This window comes from Perognathus longimembris, chromosome 1 (assembly GCF_023159225.1).
Source record: "Perognathus longimembris pacificus isolate PPM17 chromosome 1, ASM2315922v1, whole genome shotgun sequence".
Classification (NCBI taxonomy): domain Eukaryota; kingdom Metazoa; phylum Chordata; class Mammalia; order Rodentia; family Heteromyidae; genus Perognathus; species Perognathus longimembris.
This window is the reverse complement of record NC_063161.1, coordinates 80,603,058-80,622,984: the sequence shown is the minus strand read 5'-3', so window position 1 is coordinate 80,622,984 and position 19,927 is coordinate 80,603,058. Positions and strand designations below refer to the sequence as shown.

At 43.3% G+C, this 19,927-nt stretch overlaps 1 protein-coding gene across 4 annotated transcripts in view; it reads right to left on the bottom strand.

Moving 5' to 3' along the window:
- Nucleotides 1-15,805, bottom strand: part of Dapk1 (death associated protein kinase 1) — a 186,133-nt gene extending 170,328 nt beyond the window's left edge. For 2 of the 4 annotated variants that reach the window (XM_048330803.1, XM_048330827.1), the window contains exons 1-2: nt 15,544-15,805; nt 14,543-14,712 (exon numbers count right to left, since the gene is read on the bottom strand). In XM_048330803.1, coding sequence (XP_048186760.1) covers nt 14,543-14,604 — 62 coding nt within the window. In that variant the 5' untranslated portion in view covers nt 14,605-14,712; nt 15,544-15,805. The other 2 variants (XM_048330820.1, XM_048330813.1) reach the window with 2 other exon arrangements.
- Nucleotides 15,806-19,927: the final 4,122 nt, after the last annotated feature.

Sequence of the window (19,927 nt, the reverse complement as noted above, 5' to 3'; positions counted from 1 at the left end):
GACACCAACATCCTGGACAAGCCACATTATTCAGATGGGCAATCAAATCTAAATGAATGAGCAAGCAAAGGGCAAAGACTACAGTTCAAATCACAGTTTTGTTTAAGAGCCTATTTATTTTTCCTATCCATTAATTTACCATCTTCACTGCTTGGTATTTTATACCAGACACTTCCTTTCCAAGTTTGTAAAAAGCCTACTGTCACTTTTATTAACTAAAGAGATCCACTCAAAGGGCCGAAAGAATAAACATAAAGAATCATCTTAAAATAGACTCTCCTTCAGCAGCCATGTTCCTCAAACACGAGACCCCACTCCAGACACACAAGGAGAGCACTGAGACGTGTAAGTGGGCATTTTCCTGAAGCAGCTGGCAGAGCCTGGCCATTAAGCAAGTCTTAACAATCCAGCCTTTCAGCCACCAATCTAATAGGCTTTTCTTGGCACACACAGCTCTGCCTTGGCCAAGCACCCATAGTTACATCTCAGATTAGTACGTGTCAGAAATGAAGGGCGCCTCCTGATCTGCCGTATGTCAGATGTCTTCCACTCTGCAGCAACCCACAGTCATGCTCACTCCAGATTCCTTTCTCCAGGAAGATCCATAATAAAAATCAATCATCTCTTTCCTTGATCAGATTTGTAGTGTCATTATTTGGACAGTTAGAGTCATTTTTTTTAACTTCCAACATAAACTCAACACATGAAACCTACTTGTGGAAACTTAAGATTACACATGAGTCTCCCAACATGCCAGGATGTCCCCTCCTCAGTGTTTCCATGCAGTTCTTTCAATAAATGGTAGTGCCACTGAGTTTTCTGAGCCCCTTAAGTGCACCCTTTGTCATCAAAACCTCATAATGGAGAGGTTCCTTTTCTCTGGGCTAGAGAAACTGTATAAAAAGTTATTTCTTTAAGCTCTGCCTTCAGCAGCTCCCATTTGAAATGCAGAACTAAATTCCTAACCTAGGTATTTCTGAGAACAAACCTGCACCTAGCAAGAGGACTCACAGAGGCGCCCAAGCTGAAGACAGTCTTAGGGCCCAGCTAACCAAAAGAGACAGGCATGAGCACCTAGAAAATTTAATCAGAGCCTGGAAATGTGGCTTATATCCTCATTAGGCTAAAGGCTGAAATCTAGAGAATTGTGGCTCAAAACCAGGCCAGGAAAAAATAAAAGTCCATGGGATGCCATCTCTAATTACCTAGTAAAAGAAGGACTAGGCCTGGGAATGTGACTTAGTGGTAGAGTGCTTGCCTAGAGTGCAGGAAGCCCTGGGTTTGATTCCTCAGTACCACATAAACAGAAAAAGCCAGAGGTGGTGCTGTGACTCAAGTAGTAGAGTGCTAGCTTTGAGCAAAAGAAGCTTAGGGACAGTGCCCAGGCCCTGAGCTCAAGCCCCAAAACTGGCAAAAAAAAAGAAAGAAAGAAAAAGGACTAGAGGCATGACTCAAGTGGCACAGCACCAGTTATGAACAAGTAAACCAAGTAGAAATGAAAAGCACAGACCAGTGAACAAAAGAAACAAAGAGCAAAAGAGAGAAGGAAGGAAGGAAAGAAAGGAAAGGAAAGGAGGGAGGAGGGAGGGAGGGGAAGTGAAAGGTAAGAAAGGAAAGAGAAAGAGAGGGGGAGGAGGGAAGAAGGAGGGAGAGAGAGGAAAAGAAAGAAAGAAAAAAGAAAGAGAAAAAGGAAGGAAGGAATGAAGTTGGGAAGTAAAGAGAGGGAGGTAAGAAAGAAAGAAAGAAGATCAGGTAAGCAAAGTCAGACTAGGCTAAGCCTAAGAGGGAGGGGGGGTAAGGAAGAAAGGGTTAAGGATAGAGCAGAGAGAAAGGGAAAGAAGATAGAAAGATATAAATTGGGCATGCAAATATGGAAGGAATTCAGGAACAGAATCAGAAACAGCATGGCTTCTTCTCTCCCTCTCCTTTACTCTTACTCTCTATTTTGTGCGCTGGTGGCTCACACTGTAATTGTAGCTATGAAGGAGACTGAGATCTGAGGATCATGGTTCAAAGCCAGCCCAGGCAGAAAACTTTGTGAAACACTTATCTCCAATAAACTACTCAGAAAAAGACCGAAAGTGGCACTATGGCTCTAGAGTGTTAGCTTTGGGCAAAAGAAACTTAGTGACAGCGCCCAAGTCCCAGGTTTGGCACACACACACACACACACACACACACACACACACACACACACACAGCCTACCAGCTCTTGAGAACCTACTATGTGCCTAGCAGTGTATGCTAACCACCTTACATAGATCATATATATCTTCCCAACATCTTTAGGAAGCGGCAACGATTATTGTAGCCACCTTGCAGATAAGTAAACTGAGTCTCACAGAAGTGAAGTTTCCAGGTTCACACTGTGATATAGAGCTGAGGATCTCAGTTCTATGATGGTTTGAATGTCCACTCTGAATCTCATGTTGAAACTTTATTACAAGTGTAGCATTACATGAACCTGAGTCCTAGTGGGCTGTGTTATGAATGGGTCACTACCATTCTCCTGAGTGTGAGTTAGTTATCCTGACAGAGGGTTGTTGCAAGAGAGCAGGATCAGCTTTCTTCAACCTTTCTCTCCCTGGCTTGTTCTTGCCATTTCTTTCTTTACCATGAAATAACAAGACACACAGGCCCTCTCAGTTCCAGAACTTTAATTTATAAATGACAACTGTTACAGGAGTAGGAAACAGACTCAACTAATTTCTAGTTGTTCTAATTTCTAGTTGTACACCTTTGTACAGTAAATACACAAAGCCTACTGTACACTTCAATAAGTCTCAACCAATTCAGAAACTATGCCTCTCCCCATATAAAAATCCCACAATGCATAGGGGAAGCCCAAAATCACACATACACACCAATTATAAAAGAAATGAAGAATAGCCAATTACCTAATCCAAATTAAAAGATAAGGAAATCAGGGCAAAGCTCCATGCAGACAACTCTGGAGAAAGCTATGGATAGATACTGATCAGGTCAATTCATTTTTATATTTGCCTCTTATTCTCCAGATTATAACTCTAATATAGGTAAGTTTAGTGTTTTGTTTTTTTTTTAATTATCTTCATCTAAGCCTAGGGGTAGTTTCATGGTAGAGTGCTTACCCAACATGCACTGGGCCTTGGGTTCTAACTATTGTAAATATAAGAAATAAAAATAAACTGTCAGAGTTAGGCATCAGTAGCTCCTGCTTGTAATCCTAGCTACTCAGAAGGTGAAGATCTAGGGCTCACAGTTCAAAGCCAGCCTAAGCAGGAAAGTCCATGACACTTACCTGGAATTCATCAACAAAAAAGCCAGAAGTGGAGGTGCGGCTCACTTAAATGGTAGCGCTCTTGCCTTGTGTGGAAAAACTCAGGGACAGAGCCTGGGCTCTGAGTTCAAGCCCCAGTACTGGCACAAAAATAAATGAAATATACTCTGCATGAAAAAGAACGTTGCTTCTGACATAAAAGATGCCCATATTGGTTAGAAATGATCTTTAAACTGGATGTTCTCCTTTAAGGCCTGAATGACTATGAACAAAACCAAGGGACTTCATGCCACCATTTTTCCATATCCCAATCTACTGAGTTTGTCCATTACCTCTCTGAGTCAAAGGATAGGTGGGAAAAGGAAAGCAGAGGCTGATAAGAAAAAGTTCATCCTGGGAAATATTCCACTTGTGCTCATTCACTTCCTCTCCTAAACAATCCAGTCAGATGAGTGAAGCTCTCAGTGAGGGAGAGTTCATGAGAATGTTCCTAGCGGCCTCGTGTCAATTCTAAGTGGAAGAACTAGAATCAGCTTTCTCTTCCACCCTCAGTGCTGTTAGTAAGGAAAGGAGCAGAAAAGGGCTGGCCTCTGCCATACCACATGCAGTGCCAGAGGAGCAAAGACAGGGCCCCTTGGCCTGCCATGGGGGGGGGGGGGGGCGGGGGGGGAATGACCCTGTAGCTATTGGACGCCAGAGAAGCTCCGCAGAACAATGGCAGTGGAAGTTTCTAGCAGTACTAATAGCAGTTCACATGGTGATTGTACATCCTCTGAAAGGCAAAGAAAGCATTTAGAAAAATAACCCTCTATATTCTCTTCAAGTATACAATGTGTTCCCCTGGAAGGTTTGTTCCATTACATTGATTGACAGATGGATAAAATATTAAATTTTGAGCATCCCTTATTTAAAATGCATGAGACCAGAAGTAGTTTAGAACTCAGTTTTCCCAGTTTGGGAATATTATTATAGATTTATAGGGTGAATAGGCCTAATCTGAAAACTGAAATGCTCCAAAATCTGAAACTTTTCAAGTATCATTTCAATATTCAAAAAGTTAAGAGTTCACAACACTTCAGATTTTTCAAATTAGGGATGCTCAAGCTATATTTTTAAGGCAGCAGGTATGTTTTTAGCACCTTTTGGCTTTAGCAGATTTCTAGGACAGCTTCTCTGTGTATAGTGTGCCACTCAACATCTACAACCTGAGAAGTTACTTGTTTAAAGTCTGTAGTCTACAACACACACACACACACACACACACACACACACACACACACACACACACACACAACCTATGGCGCCTATAGCTTTGTTTTGGAAAGCAAACAGCTTAGCTCCCAGTCTATTAGATATTATGCTCAAGGGCTGCACCCTGCATCACTTTCCCACAAACACACATTTCTGCTGCTTACCCATAAACCACAGATGGCCAAAGGATTGAGTTGTACACAGAGTCAGAAAGAATTTCTCAAAGGAAGGCAAAAACAGCAGAACTGAGCCAATACTAAAAACTGACCCTTCTCTCCGTTGGTCCCAACAGAGCTCTCAGTTTGGTTTTTTTATTTTTTTCATTTTGTTTTGTTTTGTCTTTGTTTGTATCTCTCCCCTTACCCCCATACAATTCTCATTCAGCCTGCTCATGGGCAGACATATATGAGTGGTTAGGCAGACAGAAAGCTCAGAGGAAAATCTGATTCTTTCCATAGTTGGTCAAAAGAAAAGCATTGATTATTTTCTCTATTACTTGTTTTTCAATTGGAAAATTGTACTCTATGGGCTAACATGCAGTGGGACTATGGTAGAATCTCAATAAGTCTGACAATCTTTGTGTCAAAAGGAGAAAATTGGGGGCTGGGGATATGGCCTAGTGGCAAGAGTGCCTGCCTCATATACATGAGACCCTGGGTTCGATTCCCCATCACCACATATACAGAAAATGGCCAGAAGTGGCGCTGTGGCTCAAGTGGCAGAGTGCTAGCCTTGAGCAAAAAGAAGCCAGGGACAATGCTCAGCCCCAGAGTCCAAGCCCCAGGACTGGCCAAAAAAAAAGGAGAAAATTGTATTTGACGGCGTTACTCAGTGGTAGAGAACTTGCCTAGTATGCTTAAGCTAGGTTCAATCCTCAACACAAGGGGAGGGGAGGGGGGAATAAGAGGAAGGGAGGGGAAGGAAGAAGAAGGAAGGGGAGATGAAAGAAGAGGAGATGAGGTGAAGGGCAAGTTATATGGTTTCAAAAGTAGGCAGAACCACAGTGGAAATTAGTTCATTCTTTTATGTGAATTTTGTTGTTGTTGTTTGGTTCCAGCCCTAAGGTTCAAACTCAAGGCCTAGGCATTCTCCCTGAGCTTTTGTGCTCAAGGCTAGGGCTCTACCATTTGAGTCACAGTTCTACTTCTGGCTTTTTTTGTTAGTGTATTGGAGATAAGGGTCTCCCAGACTCTCATGCCAAGTGTGGCTTCTGGCTTTGAACCATGAACTTCAGATTTCAGCCCCTCAAGTAGCTTGGATTACAGGTGTGAGCCACTAGCTCCTGGTTTAAGTAAAAATTTATAGAGACTGAGTATCCCTTATTAAAAAATGGATTCAATTTCAACTACGTATCTTGGGGGATATAAAGTTGACTTTGTTTCACATACACCTTATCCGTGTGTGTGTGTGTGTGTGTGTGTGTGTGTGTGTGTGTGTGTGTGTGTTTGCCAGTCCTGGGGTTTGAACTCAGGGCCTGGGTCCAGCTTTTGTGTACAACACTAACACTCTACTATTTGAACCACAACCTCACTTTCAGCTTTTCTGGTGTTTTATTGGTGATCAGAGTTCAACAGACTTTTCTGCTCAGGTTAGCTTCGAACCAGAATCCTCAGATCTCAGTCTCTTGAGTAGCTAGTTACAGGTGTGAGCCACTGACATGAGGTTTATACAATATTTTTTAAAATACTTTTGTGCATAAAGCAGTTTCATGTTGTGGAACTTCCCACCTGTGGCATCATGTGAGCACTCAAAGTTTCATATTTTAGAGCAATTCAGATTTTCTGACTGGAGATGCTTAACCTCTAATACAATTTTTAAGTATTTTTAAATGAACATCCTTCATTACACATATTTAAACAAGAATAATCAGGCAGCTTTGATAGAAATAAAATATATCTCAAAATAGAGTCCATTCTGGAAGCCAAATTTCCCAGCCAAAAATCAGATCCATGAATATAAGCATCATCAATATAAACATTTTATGCAGCAGAGATGAGACATTTCAAAGCATTCATTTGCACAAACATTTCTAAAACTAAATGCTTATAAAGAGGAAAAAAATAAGGATATTCTCCCACCCTTCTCCTTCTAGACCCTCTCCGGGAATCATTCCTAAAATCCTAGCTACTCAGAAGGCTGAGACCTGAGGATTGAAGTTTGAAGCCAACCAGGGCAGGAAAGTCCATTTACATTCTTATCTCCAACTAACCAGCAAAAAGCTCAGAAGTAGAGCCAGAATTCAAGTAGTAGAATGTCTGTCTTGAACAGAAAAGTTAAGTGAAAGCACAAGGCCTTCAGTTAAAACCCCAGTACCATATGTGTGTAGTGTATACTCTGGGTTGCTAAATAAAATGCCTCAAGCTCATAATGAAAACACCAACAGGCAGGACATAAGAGCAAAGCCTCATGACTATCTGAATTAGGCAACACTGTATTTAAGTGGCCATTGTATGATCCATAAGCCACATTAGATCTCAACATCACCTACAAAAGACCTAAGGGATAAACATGCGTCACAGTAGCCCACGCTGGTCAGGTGTTTCCAGAGATTAGTTATCACCTCATGATTGTTTTGTTTTGTTTCAGATTAGAATTGAAAATAAATCACAAACTTGTTCAGGTTTTAGGAATTTTTCATTGTAAAACCCACATGAAACTGAGAGAGTTGGGCCTCAACAACATCTTTAGTTTTACCAAAGAAGGATGTGCTTGTCAGAGAAAAGTTATTTTAAATCCATTTCAGTTAGATGATGTGGAAAAATCTAGCGCCACCTTCCTTTCCTCCACACTACCTAACTGCACATTTAGAAGACTTTATTTAGTCAGGCACTGATTGCTCATGCCTGTAATCCTAGCTCCTTGGGAGGCTAAGATTTGAGGATCAAGGTTCAAAGCCAGCCTAAGGCAGCAAAGTCTGTAAGATTCTTTTCTCAAATTAATCAACAAAAAGCTAGATGTAGAGCTGCAGCTCAAAGGTAGAGTGCCAGCCTGGACAAAAAAGCTAAGAGACAGCATCCAGGCCCTGAGTTCAAATACTGGCACATACCCAAAAAGAAGTTGTAGTGTACCTAACATATATTATATTAGATTGGCATATAATATAATGTTCAAGACCAAGAGAGGACACATTGTGTGACAATTTATCCCAACAACCCAAAGCAAAACAGTGACTGTCACCTCCCACATAAAGTCCCAAACAACCATACACCAATGGCCTGAGAAACCATTGCTCATTAGCAGGTAGGGCCAGAGTGCAGAGACCAGATTCTTGGCTGCCTTTCATCTAAGAGAAACCACACTCGGCAATGCACTACCCAGAGGTTCCCACTAGTTCACCCATCTGTAGCAGCCTGTAACCACTATTACCAATGGCACCACCAAGGTGCCATTATTCATAGGACTAACTCCTGCCGTCCACAGCAAACCAACTAAAACACACGCATGGACTGTCAGAACTCAAGACAATTTCTTACTTCAATTAAAATGCCTATGGATTTTATGCCAAAAGAGGAATGTTGTAAATGTGAATTATTAGCTTCCACCAATCATCCAAAACCAATGTAAAAATATTTAATGCTCCACTTCATTGGTTTTGTTTAAAATTGATCTTGTACAAGGGAATGTTGGTGGCTGTGTTCATTATTGTTCATCACAGAGAATGCAGAAGAAAAATCAGTCCTTGGTTTCACAAGCTGCAGCTTCTCCACCTTCATGTGTTCATCTTCACCATACTCATCATTCACTGAAGACAGAGAAATCTTTCAAAGGTGATTTCCATATATTGATGGATTCAATCAATCGATGTATATTTACTGAGCATCTACTAAGTGCCATGTATTTCATTAGGCACTAGAAATAGAAGAGGAGGAGGTCCGAGGTCACAGCACCGTGGAAAGAGTAAATGATCAAATAAGCAATTATAATACAAGATGGTAAATGCTCAGAAAACAGGTTATTAAATACACACATAAGGCAGGCACCAATGGCTCACATCTGTAACCCTAGCTTCTCAGAAGGCTGGGATGTGAGGGTTGCAGTTCAAAGTCAGTCTGGGCAGGAAAGTTTATGAGATTCTTACGTCTAGTTTACCAGCAAAAAGCCAGAAGTAGGGCAGTGGCTCAAGTGATAAAGCAACCATGAGAAAAAAGCTAAGAAACAGTACCCAGGGCCTACATTCACGCCCCTTTACTGGCACACACACACACACACACACACACACACACACACACACACACACACACACACACCAAGATTAGTAGGTCTAAGGTCATAGTACTCTGGGTATAGCAGATGATCAAAAAAGCAATTATTATTCAAAGTGGTAAATGCTGGAACATAGAAACAGGTTATTAAATATACCACATTAAGTACTAAGTATGAATCAGATATTTGGAGCCACTGTCTCTAGGTATTGCCCCTCTTTCCAAGTAAGTGTTCTGGGGTGAGTTTTCATTGCCTCTCTAACATAACATTTGCCTTTGCATATTCAATCCTTCCTTCCTTCTTTTCTTCCTTCCTTTCTTTATCTGGTGCTAGTACAGTGCTTGAACTCAGGGCAGGCCTCAAGTTCACTGTCTCTTAGCATTTTCTCTCAAGGCTAATGTTCTACCACTTGAGCCACAGCTCTGTTTCCAGCTTTTTTCTGGCTATTTAGAGATAAAAATCTCTCATATTTGTCTGCATGGGCTGACTTCAAACCCCGATCCTCAGATTTCAGCCTCCAAAGTAGCTAGGATTACAGGTGTGAGCCCCTGGGGCCCTTACTGTGGTCTTCATACAGCACTGGCAGACGGGCCTTAGCTCTCTAAAGACACTGATTACACGTTTATGTGATAGTCTTCAGCACTGCACACCCTGAAGAGCAAGGACCACAAGGACACTGACCAAGGAACACATCCTGTAGGAACTTACAGGACAGGTAGGTACTCCTTGTAGCAATGCAAGATTAACAGTAATGTCAATTATAGGTAGAATATGCTACTGGGAAGTCCAAGGCCATGGACCAAAGCAATATCACACACATTTTTTTGTCCCCCTTTTAAAGGGGAAAAATATCATCATGGAAAGACAACCTACAAATGGACCTCAGGTCTTCAGATCACATCAGACAATGGGACAGGAGTGAAGGCCAGTCCCACAGAAAAGCAGTGGACAGAGTGGTGCCCACAAGGCTTACAGGTTAGGATGAATGATGCCCAAGGGTATAACTGGAGCTGAGGAAGGAGAATAGGAGCCAGCCTGCACTACCTGCCTAGGGTGCCAACTGATAAGAGATGCTAGGGCATCCTGAGCCATTTAAAAAGCCCAGAGTAATAACAGATGGAAAAGTTCAGCACAGCACATAATCGAAGCGGTTCTTTGCTCAGCCTCCTCAGACAGCGGCTAGGACCTTAGAGGACCTTCTGGAGTAAAAAAATCAAATGGGTCCCCTGTTTACTGCATAATTTGCATCTGCTTGAAAAAGATGTGTCAGCTGGAAGATAGAGCTACAAAACTCAGAATCTGAATGGAAGCTGAATGCCCGTGGCTCAGGCCTATAATCTTAGCTACTCAGGAGGTGGAGATCACATTTCAAAGCCAGCTCATGTAGGCAAGTCCTTGAACTCTTAACTTCAATTAACAACCAAAAAGCAGGAAGGAGAACTGTTGCTCAGATGGTAAAGAACCAACCTTGAATAAAAAAGCTCAAGGACAAAGACCAAGCCCTGAGTTCAAGCCACAGTCATGGGCACAAAAAAAAAGTAAAAAGTGAAAAATAAAAAAGAATCTAAATGGAAAGGCAGCTTGTCAGCTACCAGTCTCTGCCATGACCTTTTACCCAAAATGGATATGTAGATAAAACTTCAAGCATATTAAGAAGCAGATTAAGTTACTAGCCTTCCTGGAGCACCCACCTACATGAGCCAGGCCTCTGGATAATATCTTAACTTGTTTAATTATTTTCTGCTGATAAAACACTTACACACATTAGATTACTTGATTTTTCACAACAATGAAAAATGCACTAGGTGTCTCTTGTCACAGTAGGTTGGTAACCTGTTCAAGATTATAAAGCTAGCAAGCAACAGATTTTATATATATATATATATTACCTTAGCATTCTTGCCACAATCATAGTAAATTGTGAGGATTTCTAATAGGAATCTTAGGCAGTACACAGACATATGAACACATTGAACACACATACTCTCTGTTTGCCTTGAGGTAAAATTATGATTTTGTGCTTTCTTCTGTCTTTTCTTTTACATTAGTACTGGGGCTTGAACTCAGGAAGGGCTTTAGCTTTTTTGCCCAAAGCTGGAGTTCTATCACTTGAGCCACAGCTCTACTTCAGGCAGTTTTACTAGTTAATTGGAGGTAAGAGTCTCATGGACTTTTCTACGCAGGCTGGCTTTGAACTGTGATCCTGAGATCTCAGCCTCCTGAGCAGCTAAGATTATAGGCATAAGTCATGAGCACTGGGACTCCATTTCTTGCCTCCCCTGCTCTAGTCTTCACAGTGGCACATGACACATTGATATATATGGTACAGGTAGCATCATTTCTACAAGTCCAACAAATTCCATTAAGACTTGCTTTGGGGGAGTGGCTGTATCTAAGGCAAGTATAAAACCCCAGGACTTGCAAATCCTGCAGAGCAAGTCAACCATTTGCACAATCTATGGCAAAAACAACAGCAATGTAAAATAGATGATTATGAATATTTTTTAAATACCCAACTCCCCACATGAAAAAGTGCTCTACATCACTGGCCATAAAAGAAATGCAAATCAAAACAACATTGAGATTCCACCTCACCCCAGTAAGAATGTCCATTATCAGGAAATCTAATAATAACAAATGCTGGAGGGGATGTGGTCAAAAGGGAACCCCACTACATTATTGGTAGAATGTAAATTTGTTCAACCCCTCTGAAAAGCAGTGTGGAGGTTCCTAAGAAGGCTAAACATAGAGCTCCCCTACGACTCAGCAGCCCCACTTTTGGGGCTTTTGACCACACAAAAGCCACCAGCACAACTACATTCATCGCTAAACCATGGAACCAACCCAGATGCTCCTCAGTAGACAAGTGGATCGGGAAAATGTAGTACATATACACAATGGAATTCTATGCCTGTACCAAAAGAAATGACACTGCCCCATTCGTAAGGAAATAAAAGAACTTGGAAAAAATATCATACTAAGTGAAGTGACCCAGACCCAAAGAAACATAAACCCTATGGTGTCCCTCATAGGGAATAGCTAGTACATGTTTAGGCTAGTCATAATAGAAGATCAAAATACCCCAATAGCTATACCCATATGATCACATAAGATGATGCCTAGTGAAATGAACTCCACGTTACGAAAACAAGAGTTATATCACTGTTGTATTTTCAATATGCCATGTGAAACTGTACCTTTTGGTTTGTTTGGGGTTTTTTTTGTCTGTTTGTTTGACTGATTGTTTTGTTTAGTTTTGTTTCTCTTGTATTCCCTTCCTGTGGTTGAACCCCAGCTACCACTGTATCTCCTCTGAGTACCCTGGACACTGTTTATTCAGGTATTAAAACTAGGGAAGGGAAAGGGAATATCAAAATCGAGAGACAAAGGATAAAAAGACAAACCATTCCAAAAGCAATACTTACAAAACCATTTGGTGTAAACCAACTGCACAACTCTTGGGGGGAGAGGGGAAAGGAGAGGGGGAATGAAGGAGGAGGAACCAAGTTGAACAAGAAATGTACTCACTGCCTTACATATGAAGCTGTAACCCCTCTGTACTACACTTTGACAATAAAGAAAAAAGTTTAAAAAAATACCCAACTCCCAGGTTTTAGAACACTTCTTTCAAATTCTGAAGTCACATAAATTATTGAGTAAACAATTTGTCAGGTGGCATTGCATAGGATAAAATTATTATACAAGCAATAGATCCCAAATCAAAGCAAAATGCTAAGCTTCTGATGAGCCAGGCATCTTTCCTTGTCATCAGTAAATGAAGATCACAAACCCTCCTGCCAACCACAGGAGGCTTTACTTTTTTCTTTCCCTTAACACATCATTCTACCAAAAGATACTAATGAAAAGCATAATTGGCATATAGAATCCATAAGAAAATCATCTCACCAAATTTTAATCATCTACTTTTGGAATGTAATGTATATAAACAAGGCAACCCTACACAAATGGAAGTGAAATCTATTTTTTTACCTTTTCTTATTTTCTAGCTGCAAAGAAAAACTCCATATATCACTCATCTAGCTCAAAGCCACAGGAATAGTGACTCAATTCCAGTTAAACCCACGCATTCTTAAATGTTAACCTTAAACATATTCATGAAGTGTGGTTTTCCTTCTTCATTCACTTACTAAACCTGCAACAGGGGACCTCTTCTATGCAGAAAGGGCCATCAATGTTTTGAACAATTCCAAAACATATACACAATTGCTGTTAGATGCCAGAACCTGTAATACTAGCTACTCAGGAGGCTGAGACTGGAGATCTGATCACAGTTCAAAGCTATCTAGGACAGGAAAGTCTGTGAGACGCTTATATCCAATAATCTACCAAAAAGCCAAAAGAGGAGCTGTGGCTCAAGTGGTAGAGCACTAGCCTTAAAAAAAGAAAAAAAAAAAAAAAAAAAAGCTCAGGGATAGGCCCTGAGTTCAAGCCCCACAAAGCAAAACAAACAAACAAAAATAACTACAAAAACACTGTTACATTACAATAATTTGAAATTGTTCATTCAAAAAAAGAAAAGTTAGCTAAGGTCAATTTTTATAATTCTAGAGTGTATTTATATATGTGTGTATATATATGTATATGTATATATGTATATATATGTATATGTATATATACATATACATATATATGTCAGTGCTGGGGCTTGAACAAAGAACCTGGGTGCCATACCTGAACTTTTTCACTCAAGGCTGGCATTCTCCATCTCCACTTTGGGCTTTGGGCCAGTTAGTTGGAGATAGGAGTCACGTGGGCTTTTCTTTTCCAACTGCCTTCCTGTCACAATCCTCAGCCTCCTGAGTAGCTAGGATTACAGGCATGAGCAACCAAGGTCTGGCTGGATGTGAATACTTTTTAAATTTCCTTTTAATGAAGAAAAAGGAAGTATTGTATGAGGACATTAGGTGTTGTATAAAACAACACAAATTTCAATCAACATACTGTCTGAGTAAATACACAGTATCTGTCTAAAATACTTTGCCCGTGTCACTCACAGTGCAAACACATTACAGTGGAATTTTAAATTGAGGTATGAAAAAGTGAATGTTCTAACATAAACCAGAGCACAATCCTCCCTGTGGAAGGCTCCAGGGAACCAGTCAGCAGTTCTCACACTGCTTCCAAAAAATAATTCTTTCTTTACCTAGAAACTGAAACATTTTCTTAAGAATCACAGTTCCAAAAGGCAGGGCAATATGCTCTGAATCCAAATTGCCACATTAGTCTCGCATTGATTTGTTAAAAATTTAACATTGTAAATGAAACCAAACCAATCACTACTATCAAGTGAGTAATTAAATTCCTGATTGGAAGAAATATCAAAACCCAAGCCCAACACCAACCTCAGGAAAATTTCCACTTACCACAGGCCAATGTTTGCTCGTGTTTCATTGAAAATTAAGAAGTAAAATATTACCACACAAAAGGCCTATTAATTAATTTGAACTCTGTTTAAATCACACTGAAGGGCTAACTCCAACTGCAGTTAGAGTCTTGGTGTTTGCCTCATTGTCTCAGAAAGGCAAGGGCTAACAGGAGTTAGTGTGGACAATTAAATCTGTTCCTGTCCAAGGATTCTGATCAATATACTCTGCATAATAATTGAACACTAAGCCCACTTGAGTCAGGCCGTTTATTTCTGGCCCCTGGCCTTGGCTGAGTTGGAAACTCTTTCCCCCGATAATGTGCCTATCTCCTGGAAGGGGGAGAGGGAGACACCTGATTCAAACTGCATTTGTTTACTGCCCGTGCCCTCGGTATTATGCATCCTCTCGATCCAGTAGCGTGCGCTTCCTTCACCCGGGTTACCTGCCAAGTTCCTCTCCAGTGTCGTAGTAGTCATCCACGTTTTCCTGCCTGAACACGGTCATGATAAACTGTCGCGCCTCACCAAAGCCCAGCACGCTTCAGCTCTGCTCCCCAAACCATCACCACCGCTCCAACGCCTAGGTGGGTCCCTCATGCATCAGCTTCCAGTCCTTAAAACAAAAAGCAAAAAGGAACAGAAAAAAATTGCGACGATGATGATGATGAAATGACAAGCTCAAAAAAGGAAGTAAAGGTACCCCAGAACGAAGACCCGAACGCTAGAACCCAGGTCTCCCCAGCTGCCCCTCCCCGCGGGGGGGGGGGGACTCACTCTTTGTTAAAGCCGGGCTAGGGGCTCTGCAGCACGGGCGCGGGAGGGTGGGCACCCCGAGGTCCGAGTCCCAGACGCGGATCTGTTTACCCAGTTCCAAAGCAGCTCCGGAAATGACTGGCCTCCCCACCTCCCCTTTCTCTGCACACACGCCCACCCAGCTCCCCACCCCCAGGGGCGCCGTGAAAGAATGAAGCCCGCGCCCGGCGGAACGCGCCTGGATAGAAGAAAGCATCTCCCTGCCCGCTCTGCGGGGACACCCCCGCGCCTCCTCTGGGCTCCCGCGCCTCCCGCCACTCTGCCACCTCCCCTTCCGAGAGCCACGCGTCCCCAGAGGCACATTCCTGACGACTCTCCCCGTTACCCAGCCGACCCGACCGGCGGCCGCCCGGGGGAGCAGGGGAGGGAAGGGAGCGGCCGCCCGCACCGAGTCCCTGCGCCCCGACACAAAGCGCCAAGCCCGGCCCGCGCCACCTGTTCTAACCCCGGCTGAAGAGCAGGGGATGCCGGCGGGCCTCAAGCCCCCCAGCTAAGTTCCTCCCCACCCCCAGCCTGGGCCTTCCCGGTAGCCCAGAGCGTTGCTCGGGCAAACCCCGCCGAGCAACCACCGGGAAAGCAAAAGCGGACGGCTGGGCCTGGGAGGGATCCGGCGCCGCGCGCGGCCACTCACCCGGGCTCACAGGGGCTCCCCGGGTCACTCCAGAGCGCTGTCGGAGGCCGATCGTCGGCGCCCGCGCCCGAACGCCGCGAGCGAGCGTGTGCGGATGCGGACACCGCGCGGGTGGCGACTCCAAACCTGGGCGCCGCGAGGGTCGCCGTGCCCCTTCCGCGATGGGAACAATGTCCCCGGCGTCGGCTTTGATCGGGGCTCTCTTGATCCCCTCTCCAGAGCAGCCTGTCTATTTCTCACCGCTTTCGGGGCGAGGGCGGCCAATAGGGACCCCCCCCCCGGGGCGGGCTAGCGGCGCGGCCCACCCCCCTCCGACCTGCCCCGCCGGGCTGGCGCTGCGGGATCGGCGCGCGGACTGAGCGCTGCGCTCGCGGCTCCGCCCGGCTCCGCTCTCCCCGCTCGGCTGGCGCGGCTCGCTGGCGCGCTCTACCGCGCACACCCCGCACACACCCACTCGCCCCACACCCACGCCTGCCGGGCGGGGACGGAGGGGGGAGCTCAGTGTGGCCGCGGGGACGTGGGCGCCCCACCTGCCACTCGCTGCTGAGCGGCCTCCCGGCCGCAGCGTTGGGAAGAAACGGGATTGCTTGGTCCCGCCAAAGTGCACGGCCCTGCGGGCGCCAGGCACCGGGCACCGCAAGAGGAACCTACCAAAAATAAAACAGGTTGTTAGACATCCCTACCCCTGATGTGAAAGATAGCAAGCAAATAGCTCGTACATGAGGTCAGTCTAGAAGAAATCACTCACAACAAAACAAGCTAATGGGACAAAAAATGGCGGGGAAGGGTGGCGGGATGAATGGCGTTAGATGGGGTCCTTCTTGGGCTGCGATCTAAAGGTGAGAAAGGGTTGAGATGCCACGGCCCCAACAAAGTCACTGAAGGGAAGAGCTTATCTGTGCTGTCAATACGCTATTGGCTATTGGTAAGTGGAAATATAGCTTGTTCTCAGTGAGTTAGGCTGTAACTAAAATAAATACATTGGACGAATCCGTGTGAAAACAGCAAAGATTTCATGCATATCTTTATATTCGTTTCATAAATATCATTGGATATTTTGGGCTAAATAAAATATTTATTAAGTTTATTCAAATTAATTGCAAACCAATTTACTCAAATTAAAATGAGGCTATAAAGCCAGGCATCACAGTGCTCTCTCTCTCTCTCGCTCTCTCTCTCTCTCTCTCTGTTTTGCCAGTCCTGGGGCTTGAACTCAAGGGCTGAGCACTGTCCCTGGCTTCTTTTTACTCAAGGCTACCACTTGAGCCACAGCACCTCTTCCGGCTTTTTCTGTATATGTGGTGCTGAGGAATTGAACCCAGGGCTTCATGTATGCTAGGCAAGCACTCTATCTACCACTAGGCCATATTCCCAGCCCCTCCATGGCTCTCTCTTGTGATCCTCACTACTCAGGAGTCTAGATCTGAGGATCTCGGTTCGAAGTCAGTCAGGACAAGAAAGACCATGAGACTCATATGTGCAATTAACCACCAGAAAGCCTGAAGTGGAGCTGTGGTACAAGTGGTAGAGTCCCAGCCTTGAGCAAAAAAAGCTAAGGGACAGCGACCAGGCCCTGAGTTCAAGCCCCTGTACTGGCAATACATATATACACACATACATACACACACATACATACACACATATACATACACACATACATACATAAATGTGGCTACTACAAATTATAACTATGTGGCAGTACCATTTTTGAGGAGTGCGCTGATCTACAGAGACCTCATAGCCACTGGATAAACAGATAACCTCTTGATCCATTTTTCAATATTCTCACCCGTGCTCCCTTTGAGTAAGGATTGGAATCCCAAAGGGGCAAAGCAATTCATCTCACTGCCTAGAATTACAAAAACTGCTAAGTGAGCTCACTGAGTTTCCTGGGCTACTTCACTGTTCACCAGGTTTTCTAAAATGGGATGCTAGCTCTGACAGAAATTTGGAACTGAGAAAGTTTTGCCTCCAGGAAAAAAATTTGCAAATCAAAGGAATGGCCTTAGGCAAAAGCCATATCCTACTCTTGAAGAATGTTTCACCCAACAGGCCCTTCTGAAAGCTTGAGAGGGAAGTAATATTAACTTAAACTGTAGGTTTGAGAATACAAAAGGCTGCAGAGAGGTGAGAAAATGCAGTCAGAAATAACAGCCCCCCCCCCAATGTGATTCATCTGGGGAAATATGTAAATGAATACATCTGTTGGGGGGAAAAACAAAAAACACAGATGTTTAAGAAAAATGTGAATGGCTGCTTTATGGGTAATATTTTTTTTCCTGAAGAATTAATATAGCTTTCAAGGCACTAAAAAGGATTGAATCTATTCTGGGGTAAGTATGGCTTCTCTGTCCTGGTAGAACTATAACTGGAGATTTTTCTGGGATAGAAAAATGTGGGTAGAATTTCAAGTTACAAAATTGGATCTAATATGGGTGATGAAAATGGGTTTTTAGATACAAGTCCAAATGCCAGGAGTTTTACATGTCCGATCTGGCCACTCAAGCCTATATGCCAAATAAAGAGACATGGTGAAGGGAAGAGAAAGGAGATTTATTATATGGAAGCTACTGGAAGACAGCACTTCCAAACATCTTTCTGCCACCACCACAGCTGTCTTCAGGGGAAGAGACATTTGCATTAAGTTAAATAGAAGAATTTGGCACAGGAATGAGAAGATAGGCATTGGTAAAACAGTCCCAAGTCACAGGCAGGTTCAGAGGTAGGGGGGGTGGGCTGAAGGGGCAAGAATCCATTGTCTTTTGAAAGGTTCCAAAGAAGAAATTATTCTTACTTTACCACTTGAGAAGAGCAGGAAGAAATAAGTCACCATCGCCCAGCAGGTAGTCTGACCTGAGCTTTTGGCGATTCTGTTTGGGGAACTTTCACCTCTTACCCACAGATGATGAAAAGAAGTTGATTACAAAGTGACTGCAAGAGAGAATGGTTCAGATTAAAGGGCACATATTCAAAATAAAGGGCTGGATGTCCACCTTTACCTTGCATTTAGCTAATTTGAAATAAGGATACTAAATCTAAGTAATGGCCTCTTGGCATCTTGATAGCAGTGAATAGGAGATGGGGACTTTCAGAGAACTCTAGAGGCGATAGAGGACATTCTTTGGATTTCAAATATGTCATGAGTTGTTGGGCTCTGAAAAACTCATGCTTCCTCTAGATAATTGGGGTCCTGATCACCCTTTATTGTTCCCCTGCTAGTTGGCTCTGCCTATGTATGACACTTTCATTAAGAATAAGTTATCCACATCTATCTTGCTTTGTTTTATGTATAACACTTTTGTTAGATTTAAATATGTTTATCCAGTTTGCTCTGCCTGTGTGCAACACCTTTGTTGACACTTTTGTTAACCCCAACATATGGGTTTTTTCTTTAAAAACTGTGTGCCAGCTCTGTTCTGGGCTTGTAGGTCCTTGAGACAGGAGTCCATCTGCAGCTGCCAGCTTTCTAATAAAGACTCCCAATCCAACCTCTCAAAATGTGGCTTCTCTGTTTTCTCACAATTCAATTCCCAGAATTGCCATACAACAATTTACAGACCCAGCAAGAGCAAGTGTGTGTGTGTGTGTGTGTGTGTGTGTGCGCGCGCGCGCAAGCGTGCACACACAATTGGATATGAGTGCCACAGGCTTTCCCACCCAGGCTGGCTTTGAACTGTAGTCCTCAGATCTCAGCCTCCTGAGTGGCTAGGATTACAGGTGTAAGCCACCTGCACTGGGCAAAGGCAGCTTTTAGGTTGCCTCTGAACAGTGGGACCATTGAATACCTGAATGACCTGGGATGCATGGCTTACCCTGAGCTCCACATCCCACATTTCTTTAGGTAAGCAAGGCCACTTGAATACAGGTCCACAAATTCTTTGACATTCCTCCACTCATGAGGTAGGACCTAATTTTCTTCTGTGAATATGTGTGCAATCTTAGTTATTTGCTACTAATAAGGTCAGTGTAACTTATTTCTAACGTTAGGTCTTCTTTTCATTTTTCCTTCTCTTCCTCCCTCCCTCCCTCTTCAAGCCTTTAGCTATCACAGTTACTCTGGAACTCTCATGAAAAGGGACCTGTGAAAACATCACAGAAGGAAAGATGCTCCAGGAAACTAGCTCTTCAACCCTAGTTAATGTCTTCTAGATCAAATTCTGTGGGTAAACTGTTCCAAGTCATTGTTTGGGACAGTTTGTCATACAACAATAGATTAACTTATAAGAAAGTTAACCAAGGTAAAAGAAAATGTTAACTTGCAATACTTATCAGGTTCCAGGAACACTAAATAACTCTCTTCCTTACTCTCTACATAACTCTGCAAATCAGTTTTTCCATTTCATACATAACCATCTTGTCTCTATTCAGTCTCTTACAAAATCAG